This window comes from Wolffia australiana, chromosome 2 (genome assembly GCF_029677425.1).
Source record: "Wolffia australiana isolate 7733 chromosome 2, ASM2967742v1".
Classification (NCBI taxonomy): Eukaryota; Viridiplantae; Streptophyta; class Magnoliopsida; order Alismatales; family Araceae; genus Wolffia; species Wolffia australiana.
The window spans coordinates 26,237,047-26,262,715 of NC_135836.1; the positions used below are offsets into that span (position 1 = coordinate 26,237,047).

Below are 25,669 nucleotides of genomic sequence, written 5' to 3' on the forward strand. Positions count from 1 at the left end.
AAAAAGGGGAAAAAACATGCCTTAAAGCTTTGTTCAACAAGGTGGAAAGGTCCAAAAAATTAGGGGAAAAAACTTCTCATGCCCAGGTTACCACAAAACCAGCTATTAGATGCCGAGGTTAACCTTCTCATGATCACAAAAGTTCCCAGTTTCCATCAAAGATCTAAGCTAATGTTCTTCAATGATTGTTGTATATGGAACTGATGTTGGGGCAACAGGAGTACAACATAAGTTTTTTCTTTGGCTCAAAGCATGCTCTATCATTTGGCTGACCAAATACAGGCCTCTACCTGAAAGAACATAGGTGATCCATGTATCCCTCTTGTTCAGAATGCATTTAAACTCTTACTCCATAATTTGCATCATTCAATGACATGCGAATTCATAAATATATTTTGATCATGCAAAAGTTCATAGTGATTATTTTTCTTTACATCAGCATAATTTTCTTATTTTCATTTCACAAGTGGCCATTTCTTTTGCCGATATGTTCCTCTACTTGAAGGTGACACAAGAGAAAGGAAGAAACATGCACCATGTTTATTTCCTGGAAATTAAGGAGTGGATGAAGAAGAAAATCCAACATAAGAGACATCTCGCATCACAATGATGTAGGGAAGAAAGATGGAAGATGATGTGGGGAAGGAGCATCTCTCATCACAATGGGCCCAAGCAAAGCAAACAATAAGATCAAGAGAGGGATGGAAAAGCTAATCCAGCCCATATGCAAGGCAAACATACATAATCACAATAAAGCGCTAGGTTTTGAGCAATGACAGACAGGGTGGATGCAACAAAATTAACAGAACGAGAGCCACGGCGGTACATTCTTCAACATGCAGCTAAAGAAGTAGAAATGGGTAAGGCTGCGAAGGCAACATAAAACTTATTCAGACAGAGAAAGAAAACACAAGAGCACAAAACGATTGGAAGCAAACATACATCCGGACTAAATCATAGCAATGAAACCAGCGCCAGAGGAAAGGGTCACACAACAAATGGAGAGGGAGAAGGCAACTATTAGGAGTAAAAAATGCATAGAGTGCATAGTTAACAAATCAAATTTCCATAACACATAAATTCTCCTATCCCTGATTTTTTGCCTAGAGCACATTTTAAAAACAATGTACTATCATGTACATATCAATGAAATTCTTTTTGGAAAAAAATATATAGATAGATAGATAGATAGAGAGATAGATTGATTGATAGATAGATAGATAGATAGATAGATAGATAGATAGATAGATAGATAGATAGATAGATAGATAGATGGATGGATAGATAAATAGATAGATAGATAGATGGCAGGGCGAGGGAGGTCGTGGGGGTTGAGAAGAGACGAGAGAGGGTGCTGGGGAGGGCGTGGGAGGTTTAGGACGTCTGGGAGGGCTGGGGAGGGCGAGGGAGGTCGTGGGGGTTGAGGAGAGACGGGAGAGGGTGCTGGGGAGGGCGGGGGAGGTTTAGGACGTCGGGGAGGGCTGGGGAGGGCGAGGGAGAGCGAGGAGGTCAACGAAGGGCAAGAGGGCGAGAGAGGTCGAGTGGACTGGGGAGAGGTCGGAAGAGGGTGCTGGAAATGTCAACCTATGGGTAGGGCAAGGGAGGGCGAGATCGAGGTCTGAGGGAGGTCCAGGGCAAAGAAGGGAGAGGAAAGGGCGAGGGCAAGGTTTGAGGAAGGTCCAGGAAGAAATTGGGATAGGGAAGGGCAAAGGAAGGGCAAGGGAAGGTGAGGGGAAGGGTAAGGTAGGGTCAGGTTTGAAGAAGGTTAGGGGTGAGGAAGAGAGGCCTAGCGAGAGGAGGCCACGGGGTAAGGGTGGGGGAGAAGGCAAGAGAAAGGGCAAGAGAGGTTGAGTGGGAGGAAAGGCCGGGATGAAGGGAGGGTTGTGATAAGAAAGGGCGAGGAAGAGTTGTTTTGTGAGGGGAGGGAGGTTGAAGGCAGGGAAGGGAGGGAGAGGACAAAGGTGAAGATCGAGCAGAGGGAAGTACGAATCGGTGGAGTTCGGCTAGGAGGACAGAGATCCGGAAAGGACGACAACAGTCAGACATAGTTCTAGTCTCCAATTTCAGGTACTCTCCCAGGTATGATCAAACTTAAGAAGATTAAGTTATCGAGGTTCTTTTAAGAAAACATAATTAGTAATTATCATATTTACACCGAATCTAAATGGTTGTTAGATTAAGATTACATAGAATATCTGTCTTGTTTTGAAGTTCTATTGGAATTTATTTGAGTGTTTTTGGGTTTGCTAATTGTTCTTTTTAAGTCTAAACTAGACAAGACCAAACAACACATAGCACTCTTTATAGAAACAAAACCAGATACAAAATCTATACAGGAATTTATCTAGTTAAATACCTATATGTAACACCAAAGGGAGAGAGTGAATTACTAGGAAGGAATAATCTGACTTTTAGGATTTAAGGATGAATGAAATCAAAACACAAAAGTGTTTTTCTCCATGCATTAGACGCAGGAACATGTCCCAAGAACAAGAGCAAATATGTAACAATCGGGCATCTATTATGGAAAATCAACTTGATATTATAAGCATTCCATTTTTTGGTGAGACTGACCTGAGGAAATATGAAAAAATACTAAAAGAAGCTGGGCTATGGAAGTTGACAGAGATTGATTATGAGGAACCGATTTGCAGAGAATTGATTATCCAAATATTTTCAAATTATGAACCTCAAGCAAGGAGAACTTGGATATATGGAGCTAGAATCTCAATGAGTAGACCCGATTTAGCGCGTGTGCTTGGGATTGATTGGAAACAGGAAAAATATCACAACTCTCGCATGATTCAAGCAGATATGCTATATGGGGATTGGGAAGAAAAAAATACCATGTTTAGTCTTCTTCTCCAAAATTGGTGCAATTTGTTTGGTGTTGCTGATCCAAAATCCAATTTTGAGATATCAAATGCACAGAAATTTTTAGACGAGAAACGAGAGCATAGGATAGAGTGGAGTACAATCATCTGGTCTTTAATGGAAAAGGAGATTATTGCAAAAGAGTGTCCCAACATATGTAGGTTCGCTCACCTATGGCAAAAACTGGTAAAATTCCAAAAACCAAAAGTCTTCCTAAATCTATCCATGGCAAGCAGATGTATTAAAGGTTTGTATGTTGAGGAGGAGTTAGTGGAAAAAAGGGATCAGATTGTTCAACATTATAAAAAAAAGGAGTTTACTCTATCCAAGGAAAAAATTGAGGAAGTTGACCCTACATTAGAGGAAACTAGAAAAGATATGGATCAGTGGCCAAGCAAAGAGCAAAATCTAGTGATAATTCAGAAGGCCAAAGGTCCTACGATGGTGCATATAAAGGATGCAAGCTGCCAAAAAATATCTACTATGATAACCGCACCTCGAGGTTGTCAAAAAAAGAAAAAATGTGTACAGAAAACAGGAAAGAGATGCATTAAAACACAAAAAACTAGGGAGATTTCTAAGGGTAGAACCAAGAGCATAAAAATTTTGCCTTTTAAGTTCAAAACTTTATCCCATCAATGGTTGATGAAGGGAAAAATTAAAAATGTTCATAGGAGCCTTAAATGCAAAGCTCAGTCCCTTCTAGCAAGTACAGAGATAACAAGTATGATACCATCATCTGTACAATCTCTTGAAAATAGGAAAAACTATAGCAATGCAGTACAAGACATCGATTCAACAAATGACACAGTAGTAGACAATATAGAGCGGATGCATAGTCCTAGTTCTGATAAAGAAACTTTGATTATCCCCCAATTTCGGAATGACATCCCAAGTAGAGACTATACCATGCACAATGGATTTAAAATGATTAGCTTCACAGATGAGGAAATAAGGTCAATGGCAAAGCCCTTTGAGGATAGCATTGTTGGAAAATTTACCTATGGGAGACCTGATATAAAGATTTTATTTGAGGCATTAGAAAAATTGAATATTTTTGTTGATAAATTTTCAATCGCAGCCCTAGATGAAAGACATGTGATTTTAAGGTTCAAGAATAAATTAGATTTTCAAAGGGCTTGGAGTCAAAATCTGTGGCACCTTGATAACATTACTATGAGAACTTTTCGTTGGACCCCACACTTTACCTCTGAGAAAGAATCCACATTGGTCCCAATATGGGTTGGCTTTCCTGGCCTCCGATCACAATTTTTCAACCCAGCACCTTTCCAATCCATAGTATCTACGTTGGGAAAATTTATTATTATGGACGAAGGAGTCAAAAACTTTAATAGGCCAGGTTATGCCCGAGCTTGTGTCGAAATTGATATATCCAAACCGATTCCGGAATTCATCTTGATCCAAAATGGCTCAACAGAAATTATCAAGCAAAAGGTAGTTTTAGAGAACTACCCAATGTTTTGTACACATTGTCAAAGGATTGGACATAACCAGGCTGGTTGCAGAAAGAGAGAGCACAAAAATTTCAACACAAAAAATCAGGTCTCTCAATACAAACCTAAGCCATTTAGAGATACCAATGACGTACAAGGGAAAGAATTACCTTCCAACTATGGCTTTGCCCCCAAGAAGGAGATCAATATGAAATGGCGGCCAAAGATTAGTAGAGAAAATGATACGACAAGTACAGAAACCGCCACTACATTAAATCCACCACAAAAACTTACAACACCCATCCAACAGGTATATGCTGAAGTTCAAAATAGGTTTCACCTACCTAGTAAATCCCAAGAGGTAATACATGCCACAAAAGAACATGAGAGAAATCTAGAATATCAACCTATTGTGAGGCAAACGAGGTTGAAAAAAGGTAAAACCCTCGGTAGAGATGGAAGGAAACAACTACTTAAGCGAAATAGATCTCTTGACAATTTTTCTCATATGCGTATACAGCCATTTGAAAATATGAGAATAACATCACTATCAGATGAAGAATCTAGCATATCCGTTAGAAAATCAGAATTCAGCCCCTTAGAGAATAATAGGCAATATTGGATGGAGGATAATGATTAACACTTTATTTTGGAATTGTAGGGGTATAGCAAAGTCAGAAACATGTGTTAGAATAAAGAGATTGATTAAGGAAAATCACTTAGAAATTATAGGTATTATCGAACCAATAGCTAACCAAAATAAAATACATAGTTATACGACTAGAATAGGAATGCATAATTGTTGGACGCATCCTGAAGGAAAAATCTGGTTGTTTTGGAAAAAGGATTCATGTATTCAGATTATAGACTACTGCGCACAAAGTATTACTATACAAGCTCAAAAAGGGGTGGACAGTGTAATGATTACTTTCATTTATGCATCTTATCATAGTCAAATTCGAACAACATTTTGGAGGCATTTAATATGTAAATTCAGTGATACAACATTACCATGGATCATAAGAGGAGACTTCAATATGATACGAAATGTGTCAGAAAAAAAAGGAGGAAATGCTCCGAATCAAAGAGACATGGAGGAATTCAATTATGCCATCATGCAGTTGGAGCTTGTTGAACCTCATCATGCCGGAAATCATATGTCATAGTGTAACAGGAGACAAGCATGTCATCGAATTTATGAACGATTTGACCGCATCCTTATGAATATATATGCTAGTTCACTTCCCCCGTACAAAATACAATACCTTCCAAAGAGACTTTCGGACCATGCACCCATGCTATTAACATTTCAACACTTGCAACATAGGAATAGAAGACCTCCCTTCAGATTTCAAGCTATGTGGACTAAACATAGAAACTTTTATGAGTTTGTGGAAAAACATTGGAACAAGGTGAGTGAAGTAGAGCCTATGGCCAATCTGAGTACCAGACTTAGAGCACTTAAACAAGCTCTAAAATATTGGAATAGAAACTGCTTTGGTAACATTTACACTGAGAAAGAAAAAGTAAAGAACCAAATAGATAGCCTTGAAATTGAACTCCAAAACAATTGGGATAAAAACAAAGAAGATAAATGGAAAGAATTAGGGCGAGAATTGTCTCTACGAGAGGAGCAATATGAAATGTTCCTTAAACAAAAAGCAAACAAAAGATGGTTAGCATAGGGAGACCACAACACCAAATATTTTCATATGCTTGTGAATGCTAGAGAAAAACGAGACTACTACTCCAACATAAGAGAAAATTATGACCATGATAAAAAACAAGTAGAAAATGCAGCTATGAATTTCTACCAAAATCTTCTCACTTCACAACCTAGACAAATAGATCAGAGTTTATTGGAGGCCATACCAAGTACATTATCAGATGAGGACAATATCATGTTATGTAAACCACCTGATATGACAGAAATTTTTGAGACATTAGCCTCAATGAATCCAGATAGTGCGCCAGGTCTAGATGGCTTTACTCCACGTTTTTTCACCTTTTGTTGGCATATTATTCAAAATGATGTTTTTGCTGCAATTACTTCTTTTTTCTGTGGAATACCTTTGCCAAGGGCATGGAAGGCAACATTTATAGCCTTGATACCTAAAACCCAAACTCCAAATTCATTTGTTGATTTAAGACCGATTAGGTTATGTAATGTCGCCTATCGAATAATCACAAAGATTCTAAATCAAAGATTGAGGACCGTACTTCCAAAGCTCATCTCGGATGAACAATTTGGATTTGTTAAGTCTAAATCAATTCATGAGTGTGTTGGACTCGTACAGGAAATTTCCCAATCAATACATCACAAAATACGGGGGCAAAATGTGATTATCAAACTAGATATGGAAAAAGCATATGACAGACTTGAATGGAATTTCCTGTTTTCAGTTTTGTACAAATTTGGATTCAATGAGGAATGGATGAATATGATTAAATCTTGTGTAGAGCATAATCATTTCTCAGTGCTTGTGGATGGGAATTTAACCCCTTTTTTTCAAGCATCAAGAGGGCTTCGTCAAGGTGATCCAATCTCACCTAGTTTGTTCATACTTGCAGAAGAAATTCTTAGTCGAAATATTAAAAAGAGCATGGCTACTAATCAGATTGGTCATTATTATATAAAACATGGAGCACCACTCATATCGCATTGCTTATTCGCAGATGACACCATTATATTCCTCAATGGAAAAAATAATTCATTGAGAAATATGATGTTTCTATTAGACAGATATGAGAGGACTTCAGGACAGAGGATTAATAGAACTAAAAGTGCATTCTATGTGGCTGATAAAACATCTTTACATAGGAAAAATGAAATTAAAGAACATACTTCTTTTTCTGCTGGTTGTTTTCCTTTTTTCTATTTAGGTTGTCCAATATTTACTGGTCAAGTTAAAAGTATATATTTTGATGGCATACTAACAAATATCAGACGAAGATTAGAAGGGTGGAAAGGAAAATGGCTATCTCCAGGAGGCCGACTTACTTTGATAAAGCATGTATTAAACAGCATTCCTATTCATACACTCTCTGTTTATGATGTTCCCCAAAAGTTTACTGAAAGGATAAACAAAATTCTGGCACAATTCTTATGGTCAAGCAATGAGGGAGCCAAGAAGAGACATTGGGTGGCTTGGCCAAAACTGTGTTTTACAACCGAAGAGAATGGACTTGGCATACGGTCCTTAGAGGACACAATGAAGATTCTTCGAATGAAACGGGCATGGTTATTTCATAAAAATACCTCTCTTTGGGCCAGACTTATTAGAGAAAAATTTGGAAGTTGGGACATCATACAATCTAACCGACCAATGCCCCAACGAATACAAAACCTCAAGGTCATATGGCAAGAGATGGAGAATGTCTTAAAATGGAATTTGGGTCATGGAAACATAGATATGTGGACTAAAAACTGGAGCGGAATGGGTATACTTGAACATATTCCAGGCTGCAGCAGGCAAGCATCAACACTAACAGTCAAAGATCTACTCACCCAAGATTGGGAAACGTATCTTCGACATCACGGGGTTCCTGAACAGATTATCACACGAATGAGAAATAAGGAATATAAATTATCAAATATTTCGGATTCAGCAATTTGGACTCTTACTACACATGGAGAATTCACTACAAAGTCAGCATGGCAGCATTTTCGCAGAAAAAAACCCCAAAACATCCTAAACACAATAGTATGGAAAACTAGGATACCTACTTAGATCAAGTTTTTTATGTGGAGATTTTTCAATGATGTATTGCCAGTGGACACAAAAATACAAAAAATTGGCGTCCATCTTGTATCGAAATGTTCTTGTTGCCCAAGAAATCCTCACATTGAGGATCGAGACCATCTATTTTTTCAAGGGGATTGGGCGAGACACCTTTGGAAGTGGCTAATGCAGAAGTGGAATGTGACGCAAACCTTCCATTTGTTACCGAAGGAATGGTTAATGAGCATTTTGAGGCCTGCATCCAAAGAGAGTAAAGCCTCTATCTTAAGGAAATGTTCTTGCCTTCTACTCCTATGGGAAATATGGAAGAAAAGAAATCTAAGGAAATGGGAAAATGGAGATAAAGGATATTGGTCTATCATGCATAAGATACAAGCGTGGATAAAAAATATTGAACACATCAGTACACCCACAAAGATCACAAAAAAAAAATATGTTCAAAGCCTGCTAAACTGGAACATAGACCTGGGACCACTGGAATACAAACATAATATTGTACTCATTTCCTGGAGGCCACCTCAGGGATCAATATATAAACTTAATGTAGATGGCGCATCAAAAGGAAATCCTGGGAAAGCAGCAGGAGGAGGAATAGTAAGAAATGCGCAACATGTGATGATTTTTGCCTTCTCCAATGGATACCCTGAAGGCACTAATATGGAGGCAGAAGGCTGGGCACTATTAGATGGATTAAGACTGTGTGAAAGTGAAGGGATCAACAGAATAATCGTAGAATCAGATTCTACAGCACTCTGTCAAATAATACAAAACCGTATCTGCTCTATGTGGAAATTAAGAGAATGGTGGGAACAGATCATGAGACACATAAATCAAATAGAGGAAATCAAGCATATTTATCGAGAAGGGAATAGTGTTGCAGATGCATTAGCTAACTATGCTATTGACAAAAATGAGAATTATTTGTTTTGCAAGGTAGAAGACTTACCAATTAAAGCAAAAGGCAGATACCGAATGGACAAATTAGGTATGCCACATCCCAAGTACTTCAAATCAATGAGCACAAATTAAAAGCAATCCAACGATATGGAAGCTGGACGCAAGCCAAAAGGTATGTTTTCGCTTCCAAAATTTTAAATTATTAAACAAGTTAAAATTTCAATGCAAGAAATCGACTACTAATATACCCTGTTCATCATGTTTTTATGTGGTCATTAGACACGATATACTTTATTTTAGATTCATTGAAAAATACGAATATATTTTCCAACTGTCATACATGATAGAATGGGAACTCCTAAAGATGAGACAGCTTATATTCCTCTAAAAGATGAGAAAGTGGGATAGGAGTGGAATATTCAAGGTCAATCATGAAGCTATAGATACAAGATCATCAATCCAGTAATACAGACTCTGTAGCAGGGACAACTAGAGTGTGCGTCTTAGTCTGGGGGCTTGCTATTTGAGATAAGTGAAAATGATCGGGGGAACCACGACTAGAAGGGGGAAAGAGGCTAATACAAAATAGTGAAGACCTTTGAAATGGAAAATTCCCATCAACATGAATGCGATAAACGCAATCAACATGGTGAATGCCCCAGAAAACAAGTCTCTTGAATAAGCAAGAACAAGCACAATATCGGAAGGGCAACATATCAATCATGGGAGAACTCAAAACTTCGAGGAAAAAAAAAAGAAAAAAAAAAGAGAAAAAGGAAAAACCAAAGCTCAAAATGAAGTTTATGCAGAAAAGTGGAATTCGCAAAGCAACTGATTATGGCGATTACGCTCATGTCAAAGCTGAAAATAAGCCCCCCCCAAAAGTCAATGCTAACCCTCATCAAATGCACATCCTTAGATACCAAGTCAATGGACTGAGGAACAGATTCCTGCTGTAAACTGCTACAGTTTCTGTGGTGCTGTTTTTGAGAGTCAACTTCTATTACTTCTTGGTTAGCCTTGCGTATGTCCCCAAGTCACATGTCAATTCCTAACGAGGATATAAGTGTCATAATTGAAGGTGTTCTCATAGAGTATTGTGAAAAGAAAAGAAAATATAAAAATATTTTGCATGACCTCAATTTGATTTGAATGATTTTTATTTCACTTGAACCAGGAGCTCTAATACAAATCCTAACCCATATCCAAGTTTTTACTTGAGATGCATTTGTGCGTGCCATGGTGTGTTTTTTTTTTTCAGGTGCAGGTCAGTTATTCAGCAGAAACGATGGAGCTTCATCCTAGAGACGAGCACTAATCACCATGATTTGAAAATGCATATCTGAAGCAAACTGAAATACGAGGGAAACACATGGCATACTTCTGAAAATGCCTCCGAATACAGAGGATGAAAGCAAAAGTAAATCACGGTATAGAATGCTACATGCCAACATACATGATGAAGTGAAGACTCTAGATCCACAAGAGGAAAAAAAATTACTATGTTCATCATCGCCGACGACATTCATACGAGGACGTTTTGTCAATTTCAACCTTATATACCTCCTCCACTGGATGAATAACACTCATATCAAAGGTGGTGGCCGAATGGCCAAAGAAATTTTGTAAAGTCACGTTTTATATCAATGAAATATCAATATTGAAAAAAAAAAGATAGATAGATAGATGGATGGATGGATAGATGGATGGATAGATCGATGGATGGATGGATAGATGGATAGAAACATGGATGGATGGATGGATAAATGGATGGATAGATGGATGGATAGATGGATGGATAGATGGATGGATGGATAGATGGATGGATAGATGGATGGATAGATGGATAGATAGATGGATAGATAGATGGATAGATAGATGGATAGATAGATGGATAGATAGATCGATGGATATATAGATAGATAGATGGATAGATAGATGGATATATAGATGGATAGATAGATGGATATATAGATGGATAGATAGATCGATAGATAGATGGATATATAGATAGATAGATAGATATAGAGAGAGATAGATAGACAGATAGATAGATAGATAGATAGACAGATAGATAGATAGATAGATAGACAGACAGATAGATAGATAGATAGATAGATAGATAGATAGATAGATAGATAGATAGATAGATAGACAGATAGATAGATAGATTGATAGATAGATAGATAGACAGATAGACAGACAGATAGACAGAAAGATAGATAAATAGATAGATAGATAGATAGATAGACAGATAGATAGATAGTGAGATAGTTAGTTAGATAGATAGTTAGATAGATAGATATTTAGATAGATAGATAGATAGATAGACAGATAGATAGACAAATAGAAAGATAGATAGATAGACAGATAAATAGATAGATAGACAGATAAATAGATAGATAGACAGATAGATAGATAGATAGTGAGATAGTTAGTTAGATAGATAGATATTTAGATAGATGGATAGATGAATGAATGGAAAGAGGGATGGAGGGATGGATGGATAGATAGACAGGGAACATAGAGTTAGAAAGATAGAGAGTTAGATAGGAAGATAGAAATATAATAAAAAAGATGGAGATCTTTTGTGCAGGCTATGAAGATAAGAGGCATCCCTCACATGGAACTGATGGGAAGCACGTTCATCAAGAAGCTGGTAAAACAAAATTTGACATACCAAGGAATATAAGAACTATCACAAGTGATACGAGGAGGAATCAGAGCAACCAAGAAAATGCAAGAAGATGGAAATCAATAGCTTAAAAGAATATCAGGTGAAATATTTCCTTTTACAAAGTTTCTTTAAAAAAAAAGTTTTCTTCAACCTTTCTTTAACGTTATTGATCGATGCTCACACTGGCCCCATCCATTTACACATCCAAATATATCTATTCCAATAGCAGATTTTTAGTTAACATCAAAATTTTTCGCAACTATCATTTGCCATCCCTTTACTCTATATCATGTTTAAATGACAATATCATTTTAGATAGTTAGCGATAAATTGCAGAGGAAACAAGATAGAAACTATGGTCTTCTATGTTTAATCTGGGAGTGGCAGGTACTAGTCATTCAAGGAATTAGAGCATGATCTGAGTCAATTGTAACTCATGGTGTAAGCTTGGACCAATGACGGATGTAACCAGAACAAAAGTCAACGAACGAGGGAACCAAAATCAGAGATGAAAACTGGGAGGAGCCTATCAAAGTTAAATGGGGGACCATCACCAAGGAATGGAGTACAAATGAACAAAGCAAGAAAGTAAGTGATGAAGCTATCTCCAAGAAGCGGAGTACAAATGAAGAAAGCAAGAAAGTAAGTGATGAAGCTATCTCCAAGAAGAGGAGCATAGAAGTATGGCGCAAAGAGAAAAAAGAAAAAAAAAGGAAAAGCCAAAAAATGCAAGAAATGCCATAAAACTGCTATTACCAGGGAGAAGGAGCTTACACACACAATAAAGTAGAAAATATTGCTATCCAAGGTGCCAAAAGGTCTTCTCATCAGTATCAACAAGATTCTCACTCATTCATCAAAGATCGCCGCTAACTTTCTTCAAAGACGTTTGACTTTTGGAACTGAAGTTGGGGGAACAGGAGTACAAAATGAGTTTTCATTTGATTCAAATCATGCTCTAACAATTGGTTGACAACATACAGGCCTATACCTGAGAGAGCATATGTGAAATATGGATCCATTCTGTTTTTAAAATTCATATATCTATTATTCTGAAAATTACATAATGGCATGAAATAATATCATAAACCAAGTTAAATTTTGTAAAAGGACTTGTGAAGAGTTTGTCCACAGCTATTTTAGATACCTCTCTATTTCACAAGTTTGTAATTTTGATGCAGATAACTGAATACACTGGAAGACGACATAAAGAATGAGGTAGAGACATCCATACTGTCTGGATTGTAATGTGACGAGGAAGAGATGGAGGAAGAATTAAAGCTAGATGAAGAGATAACCACGAAGAAGAGATGGTGACAGAAGCAACGTCAACAGAAGAGAATTCAGATTATTGTCTAGAGTGGAACACCACACAAAGATTGCGTAAGGGACATCAATGCTAAATTTATAATATGAACGAAAGTTGAAGAGCTAGAGGAAGAGTTCAAGCCAAATGAAGAGATATCAAGAAGAATATATGGAGCCAAAGCAAATTAAACCTAAGAGCAATACAGGCAGCATAACAAAGCGACATGACATGATAAAGACTGACACAAAGGATCAATGCCGCAACAGTCAATTGCACATTTGGAGAAAGTGGTGAATGCTAAAATTAATGTACACCAGCATAAAGAATGTAATACCTATGGTGTTTATGCCAAAGGGCACTATTAGACAATGTATTGTCACATTTATGTCAATAAAAAAAAAGATAGATAGATAGATAGATAGATAAATAGATAGATAGATAGAGAGATAGATAGATAGAGAGATAGATAGATAGAGAGATAGATAGATAGAGAGATAGATAGATAGAGAGATAGAGAGATAGAGAGATAGATAGATAAAGAGATAGATAGATAGATAGATAGAGAGATAGATAGATAGATAGAGAGATAGATAGAGAGATAGATAGAGAGATAGATAGAGAGATAGATAGAGAGATAGATAGGTAGAGAGAGAGAGAGAGAGAGATAGATAAATGCTAGGAGTTATTGAACCAATATCTCATGTGAACAAGTTGGATAAATATAGAAATAAGTTAGGCATGGATGGCTGTTGTGCACAACAAAGAGGCAAAATTTGGTTGTTCTGGAAAAATGATGTTAACCCAAACCTTATTGATTCATGTGAGCAAAGTATTACGGTCGAAGTCAATATGGGACTTACTACGGTGATGATGACTTTCATTTATGCATCTTATCATGCTGAATTGCGAAAAACACTGTGGGAAAATCTTGCTCAAAAATTTAGTTTTACATCAAATCCATGGATTATAGGAGGTGACTTTAACTCCATAAGGACGCTTGCGGAAAAGAAAGGAGGAAAGGATCCGCATCTAAGGGATATGGAAGATTTTAATAATGATATTATGCAGCTTGCACTATTTGAACCCCAACATGAAGGAAATTCATTTTCCTGGTGCAATGGACGTCAAGGTAGTCATAGAATTTATGAACGACTCGACAGGATATTAATGAATGAACACACACTGACATTACCACCTTACGAGATCAAATATCTTTCCAAACAACTATCAGATCACTCTCCCATCCTACTCAGCTTCAAACCACTTACTTCCCTAATTAGGAAAACCCCTTTCCGTTTTCAAGCCATGTGGACCAAACACCCTAAATTCCTTGAATTCATTAGAAACAATTGGGGGAAGGTAGGCCACACAGATCCTATGATAAATCTAAGCATGAAATTAAAAGCATTATAACAAATTCTGCGGTCTTGGAATAAAGAAATTTTTGGAAATATTTATACAGAAAAAGAAAAATTAAAAACGCATATAGACAACTTGGAACTTGATTTACAAAATCAATGGGATGAACAAAAATACAAAATATCGACACAATTTAAAAAGGAACTTGAACTTAGGGAGCAACAATTTGAGATGTTTTTGAAACAAAAAGCAAATCAACGTTGGTTGAAAGAAGGTGATCAGAATACAAAGTATTTTCATTCCATTATCAATGCACGGAAAAGAAGAGACCACTACTCAAATATTAGAGAGCACTTTGAGCATGATCAGAAGAAATTAGAAATGGGTGCTATAGACTTCTATAAAGCGTTTCTCACGGCGGAGCCCTTACACAGTGACCAAGATCTATTAGAAGTAATTTCAAAGGAAATACTGCAAGAGGAAAATAACATGTTATCTAGACCTCCAAACATAAAGTAAATCTTCAAGATACTAACCTCTATGAATCCGGATAGTGCCCCTGGTCCAGATGGTTTTACTCCTCAATTTTTTATTGAATGTTGGGAAATTATTGCATCTGATGTTTATGAGGCAATTCTATCTTTTTTTATCACTAAATCACGTCCGCGAGCATGGAAAGCCACCTTTATAGTTCTGATTCCAAAAATTGAGACACTGAACTCATTTTCACAACTCAGACCGATTAGCTTATGCAATGTAGCATACAGGATTATCAGTAAACTTTTAAATAAGCGCTTAGGTATCTTACTTCCAAAGTTAATTTCTGAGGAACAGTTTGGTTTCGTTAAATCTAAATCGATTCATGAGAATGTATGTCTTGTTCAGGAAATTGCACAATCAATAAATCAGAAAACTGTTGAACAAAATATTATCATGAAAATTGACATGGAGAAAGCATACGACCGAGTAGAATGGACATTTCTTTTCTCTGTTTTAGAACGGTTTGGATTTTCTACCTCATGTATAGATATGATTAAAGCCTGTGTAGAGAATAATCATTTCTCTGTGATAGTAGATGGAAACTCTACACCTTTTTTCCAGGCATCAAGAGGCCTTAGACAGGGAAACCCCATCTCACCAAGTCTCTTTGTTTTGGCAGAAGAAATCTTGAGTCAAAATTTAAAGAGGAATATTCAAATAAAGCGGGTTGATCCGTATTTTACCAAACAAGGTGCACCAGTCATATCCCATTGTTTATTTGCCGATGACACAATTATATTCCTCAATGGAAAAAAACAATCAGTTAAAAATATGATGCATCAATTAGAACGATATGAAAATGCGTCCGGTCAAAGAATAAATAAGCATAAAAGTGCCTTTTATGTGTCTGGGAAAATATCTACTCGGCGACTAATGGACATCAAAACCATAACATCTTTCAATCAAGGTAGTTTTCCATTTCAGTATTTGGGATGTCCTATTTTCATAGGACCAGAAAAATCGAAATTTTTTGATGGCATTCTCACTAGTATCAGAAAGAAGCTTGATGGATGGAAAGGTAAATTGCTTTCGCCCGGAGGCAGAATTATTTTGATAAATCATGTCCTAAATAGTATTCCTATTCACGTGTTATCTGTTTATGATGTTCCGAAAAAATATATTGACTCATGACATCGAATCATGGCATCCTTCTTATGGTCGAGTACTAGGGAACATAAGAAAAGACATTCGATGTCATGGTCAAATATATGCTACCCCAAAGAAGAAAATGGCCTTGGACTCAGAAATATTAAAGACATTGTGAAAATCCAACGCATGAAAAGAGCATGGAATTTCCACATAACAACATCACTCTGGACCAAACTACTCAGAGAAAAATTTGGAGATTGGGATCAAATCAGATCAACTCGATTCATACCTAAAAGAATCAAAAATTTGAAGAATTCATGGCAGGAGATGCTTGAAGTCATACAGTGGAAAGTTGGAAAAGGCTTGATAAATGTCTGGTCCTCAAATTGGACGGGTTTGGGGCCCTTAAATAATCTGCCAGGATATATCTCCCTGAACCCAGACCTTAAAGTTAAAGATCTGTTATCTCAAGATTGGGAATGCATTCTCAGAAATAGTGGAATCGCAGAAAATATTATTTCACGGATCATAGAGGAAAATTTACAATTATCACAAAATCAAGATATAGCCATTTGGACTCTAACACCACATGGTGAATTTACTACGAAATCTGCATGGCAATACTTTCATTCAAAAAAGTTTACCAATCCCATGAGCACAGCCATTTGGAGAATACCTCTCCCAACAAAACGAAAGTTCTTTATATGGAAGTTGGTGAACAATATAATACCATTGGATAAAAACGTTCAACAGCTTGGTATTCATACTGTTTCAAATTGCGTATGTTGCATAAAAAATCCTCAAATAGAGGATCGAGAACACTTATTTTTTGTTGGAGAGTGGGCAGAACACACTTGGCACTGGCTACTGAACAAATGGGCTATTCACATAGATCCAAATCTTTCTTTGATACCATTACTGAAGCACCTTTTATTAGCCCATATTACAGAGAGCAAAAGTGTTATCCTCACCAAATGTTCAATAGTGATACTATTGTGGGAGATTTGGAAGAAAAGGAATCAAAAGAAATGGGAAAATGACACATTTGGTTACTGGACCATTATACAAAAACTACAACGATGGATAAAAAATTTAGAACCTCTTATAAAACCTATAATGATTACATCTAGAAAAGAAATCTTAGGGTTGAACAACTGGAAAATACATCCTGGAAAGTTAGTGTATAATCATGCTATTATTTTTACCACATGGGTACCACCGCCTATGAGAATGTACAAGTTGAATGTAAATGGTGTGGCAAAAGGAAACCCAAGGAGAGCCATGGGAGGAGGAATGGTGCGAAATGCAGAAAAATCAATGATCTTTGCTTATTCTAATCCATACAGAGAAATCACCACTGTGGAAGCTGAATGTGAGGCTTTATTTGATGGTTTGGTAATTTGTAGACAAAAAGGAATTGATAATATATATGTGGAATCAAATTCAATGGTATTGTGTCAAATAATTAATAGCCATGCTTGTAAATTATGGAAGCTACAACCTTGGTGGGACAAGATTCAGGTATTTCTTCCACTAATAAAACAGATCCTACATATCTCGAAATAAGGAAACCAGGTAGCAAATGGACTCACTCCTCATGCATACTGCCACCAAGAAAATGTTTTGTTTTCCAGGACTGAGGAGTTGCCAAATCATGTACGAGGCTACTACCACATGGATAAATTGGGATCGATAAGAAAAGTAAAATACATGGCATAACAGGTTCAAACCTCACACATAAAAGGAATGCAAAAAAAAGAGGAAAAAAACGATAAAAGGTGGAGCTAGAGATTTCAGACATGAGAGAAATCCAACCAGAAAGAGTGAAGATGCAGTCATGAAGAGCAGCTATCAGCCGTACAGGTCAAAGCGAACTACACAATAAGCCAAGATAAGGAGACAAGCTTCTCCACTCATGTATATGCAACCAATCTCCAGAGCTGCAGAGATATGATGGGAAATGATAATGACAGACCACAGGCATGGAAAATATCTAAAAGATCAAGATCCATTGAAAGAAAAGGCTGCACGCTGAGGATCCGCAAAAATGGAAGGTTGACCAACCAATCTAGACCCAAATCAACCTTGGTCAAGAGCACAAAAGTCTCAAATCAACCTTGATCAAGGGCCTAAACGTCTCAAGACCAAAGTGAAAAAACAAGAATTCTACACTCTCATATCAATGTTGTTTTGCCCAAAGGGTTCATCAAACAATGTATTTTCATGTTCAAATCAATTAAATTTTCTTTAAAAAAAAAAGATACAGAGATAGATAGATAGATAGATAGATAGATAGAATCCAAATTTCACGATCTATCAATATGTGAGAATCCGAATTTCAGTATTTGGTGGAAAGTAGAACAGCAGGTTCTTGGTTTTCTACATTCAATCTTGTCACAATTTTATAACATGAATAATGGTATTATGTGAAATATTTCTGAATTTGCCTCGATGTAGAAATGGTTATCTGAACAAAGGTAACTATCAAGGCTGTTGATGGGGAAGTGTCAGGAATAACATATTTCAGCCAAGATATCAAATACATTTTAAATATAGACACAGAGCTAAGAATTTTATGTGTTTCATTATAATTTTTGAAATTTTGCATCCTACTGGTATGAAAACTTTTGAAGAGCACCAACACCCCAAGTTATCTTGTGGTATTCGAACAGTGGTGCAGCACATCATGTCACGTTAGATTCATTGGGTTTGTAGGGTAGTGATTGACGTGAAGCTTAAATGCTTTATGCGGCAGAAGACTAAGAACGAGATCATAACTAATCTTATAAATCCAATGATCAAATCACCTTGGTGTGGATCGGATCGAGGATTTTTTTTATTCTTCTAGTGAGATGTGTTGAGCTGATCCCGGTACGCTAAATATCCTCCTTCGTGTTGATGGTCTCTGTTATCTGTCCACCGCTGTTGTTACGCCATTTCAGTCGCACCAAGAATGGAGGAGAGCCAAGAGGGGACGGGTAAAGAAGGTTGGGGACCTGAATAACTCTGCCCTGGGGGAATTTTGTTTAGAGCCTTCCCCTTTTATACTCAATTGATCCCTTCTTTCCAACATACCATAGTTAGAGTAAACCATTTTAAATAATCCATTTTGATTGGCGGGGATTGTCATCCATTTTTATCACATTTTTGTTTTTCATATTATGCTATTTTTATGATTTATATAAGTATACCTATATTTATCTCCATAAAAGAAAGGTGATCTACAATGAATATTTCTTAAATTCCAAAAACTGAGGAGAAAATTAACTCTCCACTAAATTTCAGTATCTCTGTCATATTGGGTTGGATAGTATCAATGTATTTATTCTTTTTTTTAAAAACACAAGATATTCGTCAGGGGTGTGTAGTCCATGCATCCCAGAACATAACGCACAGTAGAAAGAAAACAAAGATACCTTACGGAAATATCATTTTCTTTTCTTCACCACGCTAGTATGCCTAATAAATAATGGGATGAAGCACTTGCAATTGCTGCATATGTCATCAACAAAATGATAACACATATTCTTAAAATAAACCACCATATGAAATTAGTTTTAACATTACACATGATTATTCAATGTTAAAAACTTTTGAATACCAATGTTATCCATATCTGAGACATTATGCACACTAACTAGATATGGGATCTAAATTTGCATATTCACGGGATGTAACTTGATGAAATGTTAGTTATAATTGTCTTTCTCTACAGTGAAAAGAGTTCTACTTAACAGTGACATGGCTTCAACATCATCCTCTACCATAGGTATTAATTTAAGTCCAGACTAGTCAGATTTCAACACGTACCCAATGCTCTATAACGAAAATTAAAGAATGATTCAATACAATTTAAAACATGGATAACATGAAATATAGCTGGCCAGAATTCAATCTAGATAGGATAAAGATAGACGGTGAGGAATTATTATAGATAGGGCTGTGATATTTTAGGATTTTTTATTTCACCGGTGATTTGTGGAATAACGTGTACACCGGTGATCTTCACATCATCAAGATACCTCTCTCCGTCTCCCTCCTTGAATCTTTTGGATAAGATACTTCTTTGTCTGGTTTGCTAAGTCTAATGCTTTTTGGTATCTTATTTAATTACCCCCACGCTAAAACTTCTCTGAAAATCATGCAGAATGCTTCAGATTATAATCTTCAAAAGACGTTTGCATTAACGAACAATTCTCGTTCACTCATGCACGAACACCAAATATATAAATGTCTGAGCCACAGGACAAAGAGCAGAAAAAACTCCAAAATTAACCACCAAAAAGATAAAAAACAAATTATCCTGATATTTTTGAATCATGTTCCATCACGGAGACTGGGGCGGAGAATGGCCGACGTTATTCCACCCCGGGTAATGATCCTCCGACGTCCATAGCTGCAAACTATCAATCCGTTCACCCGCTTGTCTCCCTCTCCCTCACTAAACCTAATCTTAAACCAGCAGCACAAAAACTCCCAACGGATCAAAACTTAAAACTGGCGCCTTTGCCTCGCCTCCGCAATAGTCACCCGGATCGACCGCCCATCGAGATCCTGCAAATAGTAATTAATATACGCACAAAACTTAGTGAAAAAGAGGCAGAAAAAAGATGGGTTTTGCTGTTTTAGTAAGTTAATTAGCTTACTGCTCCATTGAATGAAGAAACGGCGGACTCGGCGGCGTCGTCGGAGTTGAAGGTGACGAAGCCGAAGCCCTTGGAGCGGCCGGTGTCCCTGTCGATGACGACTCTGGCGTCAACGACGCGTCCCGCCTCGCTGAAGAAGGACTGAAGACTTTGATCGTCGACGCTCCAGGAGAGGTTGCCGACGAAGATCCGGTTTCCTGAATCCGACCCACGAGGTGGCCCGTTGTTGAACCTCCTCTGAGGTGGCCCGTCTTTGCTCGGGGGCGGTCCCGAGTTCACCCTCAACGGCCTTCCCTGAATCTCCTGCGAAAACAAAGGATGAAATTCACGTCAGATTCACACCCCACACGAATTCAAGAGAAAGGGTCGTCCAGAATTGGAAAAAAAGAGAGAATACCATGAAATATGCATAGAGAACTTTATTAGTTCCACGGAAATTCCGTAGTTTCCGCACAATTAAGAGGATAACGATGAAAAATAGTTGAACCCGGTCAAGAGGAAATTGATGATATTAAACTGCAAAAGTCATGGATAATCATTTCTAGAAAGAAGAACAGAAAACCGGGCACCAGTACATGTTATGGAAAGATGCGTTACGCTGAAAGAATCGAAAGCTAGGAAAAGTAATTCTTTGCAACTTAAGACGAAAGAGAAAATTCAAAAAAATTGAACAGTATGATATTCAAATGAATCAAGAATTCTAACCGGGAGTTTGCGCCTTGTATTTGTCCCACCACAGATAAAATGAAGGAAAATTTAGAGGGGACTTACGTAGCCACTGAACATATCAACGGCCGCTTCAACTTCCTCGACGGAAGACATGGTCACAAATCCAAATCCCCGGCTCTTCCCGGTCAATTTGTCGTAGATGACCTAGCAGAGGAGCGACAAAGGAAGACAAAAACATAAGAAAATATCAAGCAAAAAAAAAAACATTTAAATCTGTGGGTTGAACACACACCTCAACCATCTCCACGGTTCCAGCGTTCGAGAAAATCTCGGCGAGCTGAGCGCTGTCGACGCTGAACGGCAGGTTACCGACGAAGAGCTTCAAGTCGGGGGAGAAATTCGGCTGCTCCTCATCTTCTCCAGAGAGCTCCTCCTCCGTATCCACGCTCGGGGAAGCAAGAACGCGGGGGACAAGAGCCAGACCCCGATTCCTCGCGCTGTAAACCAGCGAAATCGCTCTGGCCGGAGAGGAGACAGCCCCAGCCAAAGCACGGGGACCGACCACAGGGAGCAGGACTCTCGTCGCTGCCGAGGAAGAGGAAGAAGGAAGAAGGAGAAGGAAGGAAGCAGCGGAAGAGGCGGCCATGGCTCTCTCTGGAGTTGTCGATAAGGTTCCGAGAGAAGAGGGAGGAGGCGGGTGAGATAGCTCGCAGCTCAGAGAGGAAGATAGCTCGTCACGCAGGTTCTTGCTTTAAAGAGATAAGGCGATAGGGCGCTTAAACAAATATCCCCGACCCGATACTTTATTACGATTTCACTCCCTAAGATATTTTCCTCCTCCACGGACCGCACCATCACCGTCCGACGCGCTGCACCCTGACATTGATCAACGGCTCAGGAAAGTGCCACGCCGTCGCAAGCCCCACCGCCCGTCTCGGCTTCAGATCTTTGCAAATTGCAAAAGACTGGTCTATCTCTTTCTCTCCCCCTCTCTCTCTCTCTCCTTTCAACTGATAATATCGTTCTGAACATATCGTCATCCGATCCGTCAAGCCGACAACAATAGCCCGTCCCGTCTGACCGTTCAAACGTCATCCGTTCTTCGCTATTTTCGGGATTGAACACCGGCGCAGAAGCGGTGGAACTGGCCGTCAACGGCGATGAAGCTCGCGCCGGGGGACTTCTTCGAGCCGCGCCGCCGCAGCTCGTCGCGCAAGGCCTCCGCCGCGGTCCGCCGGCCCCCCCCAGCGTAGATGTTCGAGAGAATGACGAGGTGGTCCGTCTCCGGCGCGCCCATCTCCGCCAGCCGCGCCGTCACGCGCCCGCCGAGCTCGGCCCAGCCGTGGAGCGCGCAGGCGGCGAGAAGCGAGCCGAGAACCACCTCGTTGGGCGCAAGCGGCATCGAGCTCACCACCCCGACGGCCTCCTCGACGAGCCCGGCCCGGCCCAGTAGATCCACCATGCACGCGTAGTGCTCCACCTTGCGGGCCGCGGGCGGCGCCGCCAGGAAGAACCGCCGGCCCTGGTCCACCAGCCCCGCGCGGCTGCACGCGGCGAGCACCGCGACGAGGGTGATCTCGTCCGGCCGCACCCCGCTCTCTGTCATCCCCGAGTACAGCCGCAGCGCTTCCTCAGCCAGCCCGTGCATCGCGAGCCCTCCTAGGATAACGTTCCAGGTCACAACATTCCTGTCAGGCATTCCGTCGAACACGCGGCGCGCACACTGAATCCGCCCGCACTTGGCGTACATGTCGACCAGAGCGGTGGACACCATTACCGCGCCAGGCTCTCGGGCTGCGCCGGCCTTGGCGCTGAACGCGTGAGCCCACCGGCCGACGGCGAGGTCCCCCGCCTGAGAGCAAGCGGACAACAGCGCGCAGAGAGACACATGGCTGAGTCCCCTCGGGCCGCCGCCGGGGGAGAAGACCATCTCGGCGACGGCAGCCAAGGCCTCCCGCCGGAGCCCAGCTTCCACGTAGCCGGCGGCCATGACAGTGAAGCTAACGTCGTTCTTTTCCGGCATAAGGTCGAACACTCGGCGAGCGCTGTCCAGCCCCTCCCACCGAAGCGCCCCGGAGAGGATCACCGTCCATGAGACGACGGTGGGGTTCCGCATTTCGTCGAACACCCGACGGGCCTCGGCCATCCTCCCGCACTTGCCGTAGGTGTCCATGACGGCGTTGCAGACGGCGGAGTCGGCGGACAAGCCCCGCTTGATTACCCGCTGATGGACGGCGGCACCGGCGGCAGCGTCGCCGGACCTCGCGCAGGCTCCCAGCACGCAGATCATGGTCACCTCGTCTCCTCTCACGTGATCTTCTTCCATGGCGAGGAAGAGCCGTAGCGTCTCTGCATGTAGGCCATGTCGATTGTAGCAAGAGAGAAGAGCCGTCCAGTCGGCAATTGACCTCAGGGTTAGCGGTATGCAATGGAAGGCGCGGAGAGCCGTGGAAGGAGGTCCGCACGCGGCGTACATATGGAAGAGGGCGCTGCAGAGGGAGAGGGAAGAAGGCGAAGCCGAGGAAGATGGCTGTAAGGGGCCGGGGCTCGGCGGAAGAAGCCCATTTCTGAGGAGCGCGGCGTGGAGCCTTCGTCCTCGTTCCGAGGAGGAGCGCCCGCATGATCTGAGAAGCGCTCGCAAGGAAGAAACGCTCCCCAGGATGAACCCTTCAGAGACCATAACACCATCGCTGCTTAGATCTCTTCTTCGACAGCTCGATGAAGGAGACAGCCGGTTGAGCGCACACGTGTCTCAGAGACGTCATTCGATCTACTTAACAAGACTTCAACTTTCGCATAGGAGCCGAGATGAGAAGGAACCAGCAAAAGCTGCGGTGGAAATACTATCAGATAAGTACGTTATTCTCTTCTCTACACCTCCCCCCCAACCCCTTCCTTTTATCTATTTCTCGATCTTCACTGGTCTTCCTGTCTTCTTCTTGTCGTTGGCCGCCGGTTGAGATCATGGAACGTCTGATTGATGTAGCAGGAATTGATTTTCTGGTTTGTGATGATCGATCGTCGGGTTTGCTGTTGACAGGATGGATCATGTGTACGTGATATCTTTTCCTTTGATACTTTTGATGGCCATCCTGGCCTTGGCTTGTTACTTGTTCGGACGGAGTCGGGGAAGGAGGGAGACAACCCGGCCGACTTTCGTCCCTGGGCCTCCGGCACCACCCCCTCAGGTTTTCTACCCGCCTCAACCTCCGGTCCATCCCAAACCCTGAACTTGCCAACACGGCCTAAGAGCACTTTGTATTAATACGCTTCATGTATAAGTTCAGAAATTTAATAAAGGCAAGGTTTTGCTCGTCTCTCTTCCTCTCCCTCCCTCGGCCACTCCCGGCCCAGCCATGAAGGGGAGATAGGAGAAGGAATCATTGACAAATCTAGGGATAAAGAGGAGGAATGCATGAAATTGAGTGATCAGAGAAACGTCCGCTGAATGAGGATGAAGACAAGGAGAAGTATGAGGAACTAGAGAAAAGGAGCCATGGCAATGGCAGAGACGGTGGACACTGTTGTATAAGCTGAAGACGAGTGCCACCATACATTAGTCGTTCAAATGCCGGACCAATAATGGGTTTTGAAGTTTTTTCTGCAGAAAAAAAACACAAGATTGACAAAAATTAAGTACTTATTTTAGTTTTTAAAAAAGTTGCTGAGATATCAGTGGCGAGTGGATGCAAGAAGTAGGGCACTTTAGTGGACTTGTGTTTTTCAAAATGTTGTTGCTAGATTAATGGAAGCTATTTGCATGTAGGATCCTCTGGCTGAAAGAGGGTTTCTTTAACTCCCCTCTCTTATTCTCCTCTCTTCCAACGTGATCCTTCTTCCTCAAGATAGTGAACTAAATTCTTCTCCTCCTCTCCTCTCCTCAACATATTGACACAAGTCCATTTCCGTTATTGGCAATTTCGATATATCTTATCCTAAAAGAGCAATCCGCTACTGATATAGATATCAGTAGCAAGTGAGGCAGTTGTGCTAGATGTCTGATAATATTAAAGACTATTGAAAGCCAGCCCTAGAGTGAGCCTGGGATAACAACATCGTTATGCCTATAATGGTTAAGATGTTGATATTGATAATGAATATTGATAATATCATAAAGATGTCTATAATTACATGTTTTTTACGTAAATTTAATAATTTTAATATTGAAATCATCATTTTATTGAGTATATCATCTAAATATTTTTTAATTTCACCACAAATACCACTCTATGCATATACTGGGTATTTTTAACTAACCTTACTTGACTTTCATGTCAAGAGGTTTTTTATTATTGATTAATATTTTGAAGTTCTATGTGTGCATAAATTTATAGAGATTAAATTGGGTGAACATCAATGGGCTAGAGCATCCAATGTGATTCTTTAGAGCTATTTATTGGATATTATACCAA

The 25,669-nt window shown here is 39.9% G+C and overlaps 2 protein-coding genes across 2 annotated transcripts; both read right to left on the bottom strand.

Annotated features, from left to right (window-relative positions):
• Window positions 1–20,150: 20,150 nt before the first annotated feature.
• Window positions 20,151–21,995, bottom strand: LOC144700276 (RNA-binding (RRM/RBD/RNP motifs) family protein). Its single transcript, XM_078571756.1, has 4 exons — window positions 21,550–21,995; window positions 21,360–21,461; window positions 20,589–20,891; window positions 20,151–20,496 (listed from the first exon to the last, which is right to left on the bottom strand). Exons 1-4 carry the CDS (start codon window positions 21,901–21,903, stop codon window positions 20,434–20,436), a joined length of 822 nt encoding a protein of 273 aa, XP_078427882.1. The 5' UTR covers window positions 21,904–21,995; the 3' UTR covers window positions 20,151–20,433.
• A 367-nt stretch (window positions 21,996–22,362) lies between these two features.
• On the bottom strand, window positions 22,363–23,937 carry LOC144716436 (Pentatricopeptide repeat (PPR) superfamily protein). Its single transcript, XM_078591541.1, has one exon. It carries the CDS (start codon window positions 23,935–23,937, stop codon window positions 22,363–22,365), a length of 1,575 nt encoding a protein of 524 aa, XP_078447667.1.
• Window positions 23,938–25,669: the final 1,732 nt, after the last annotated feature.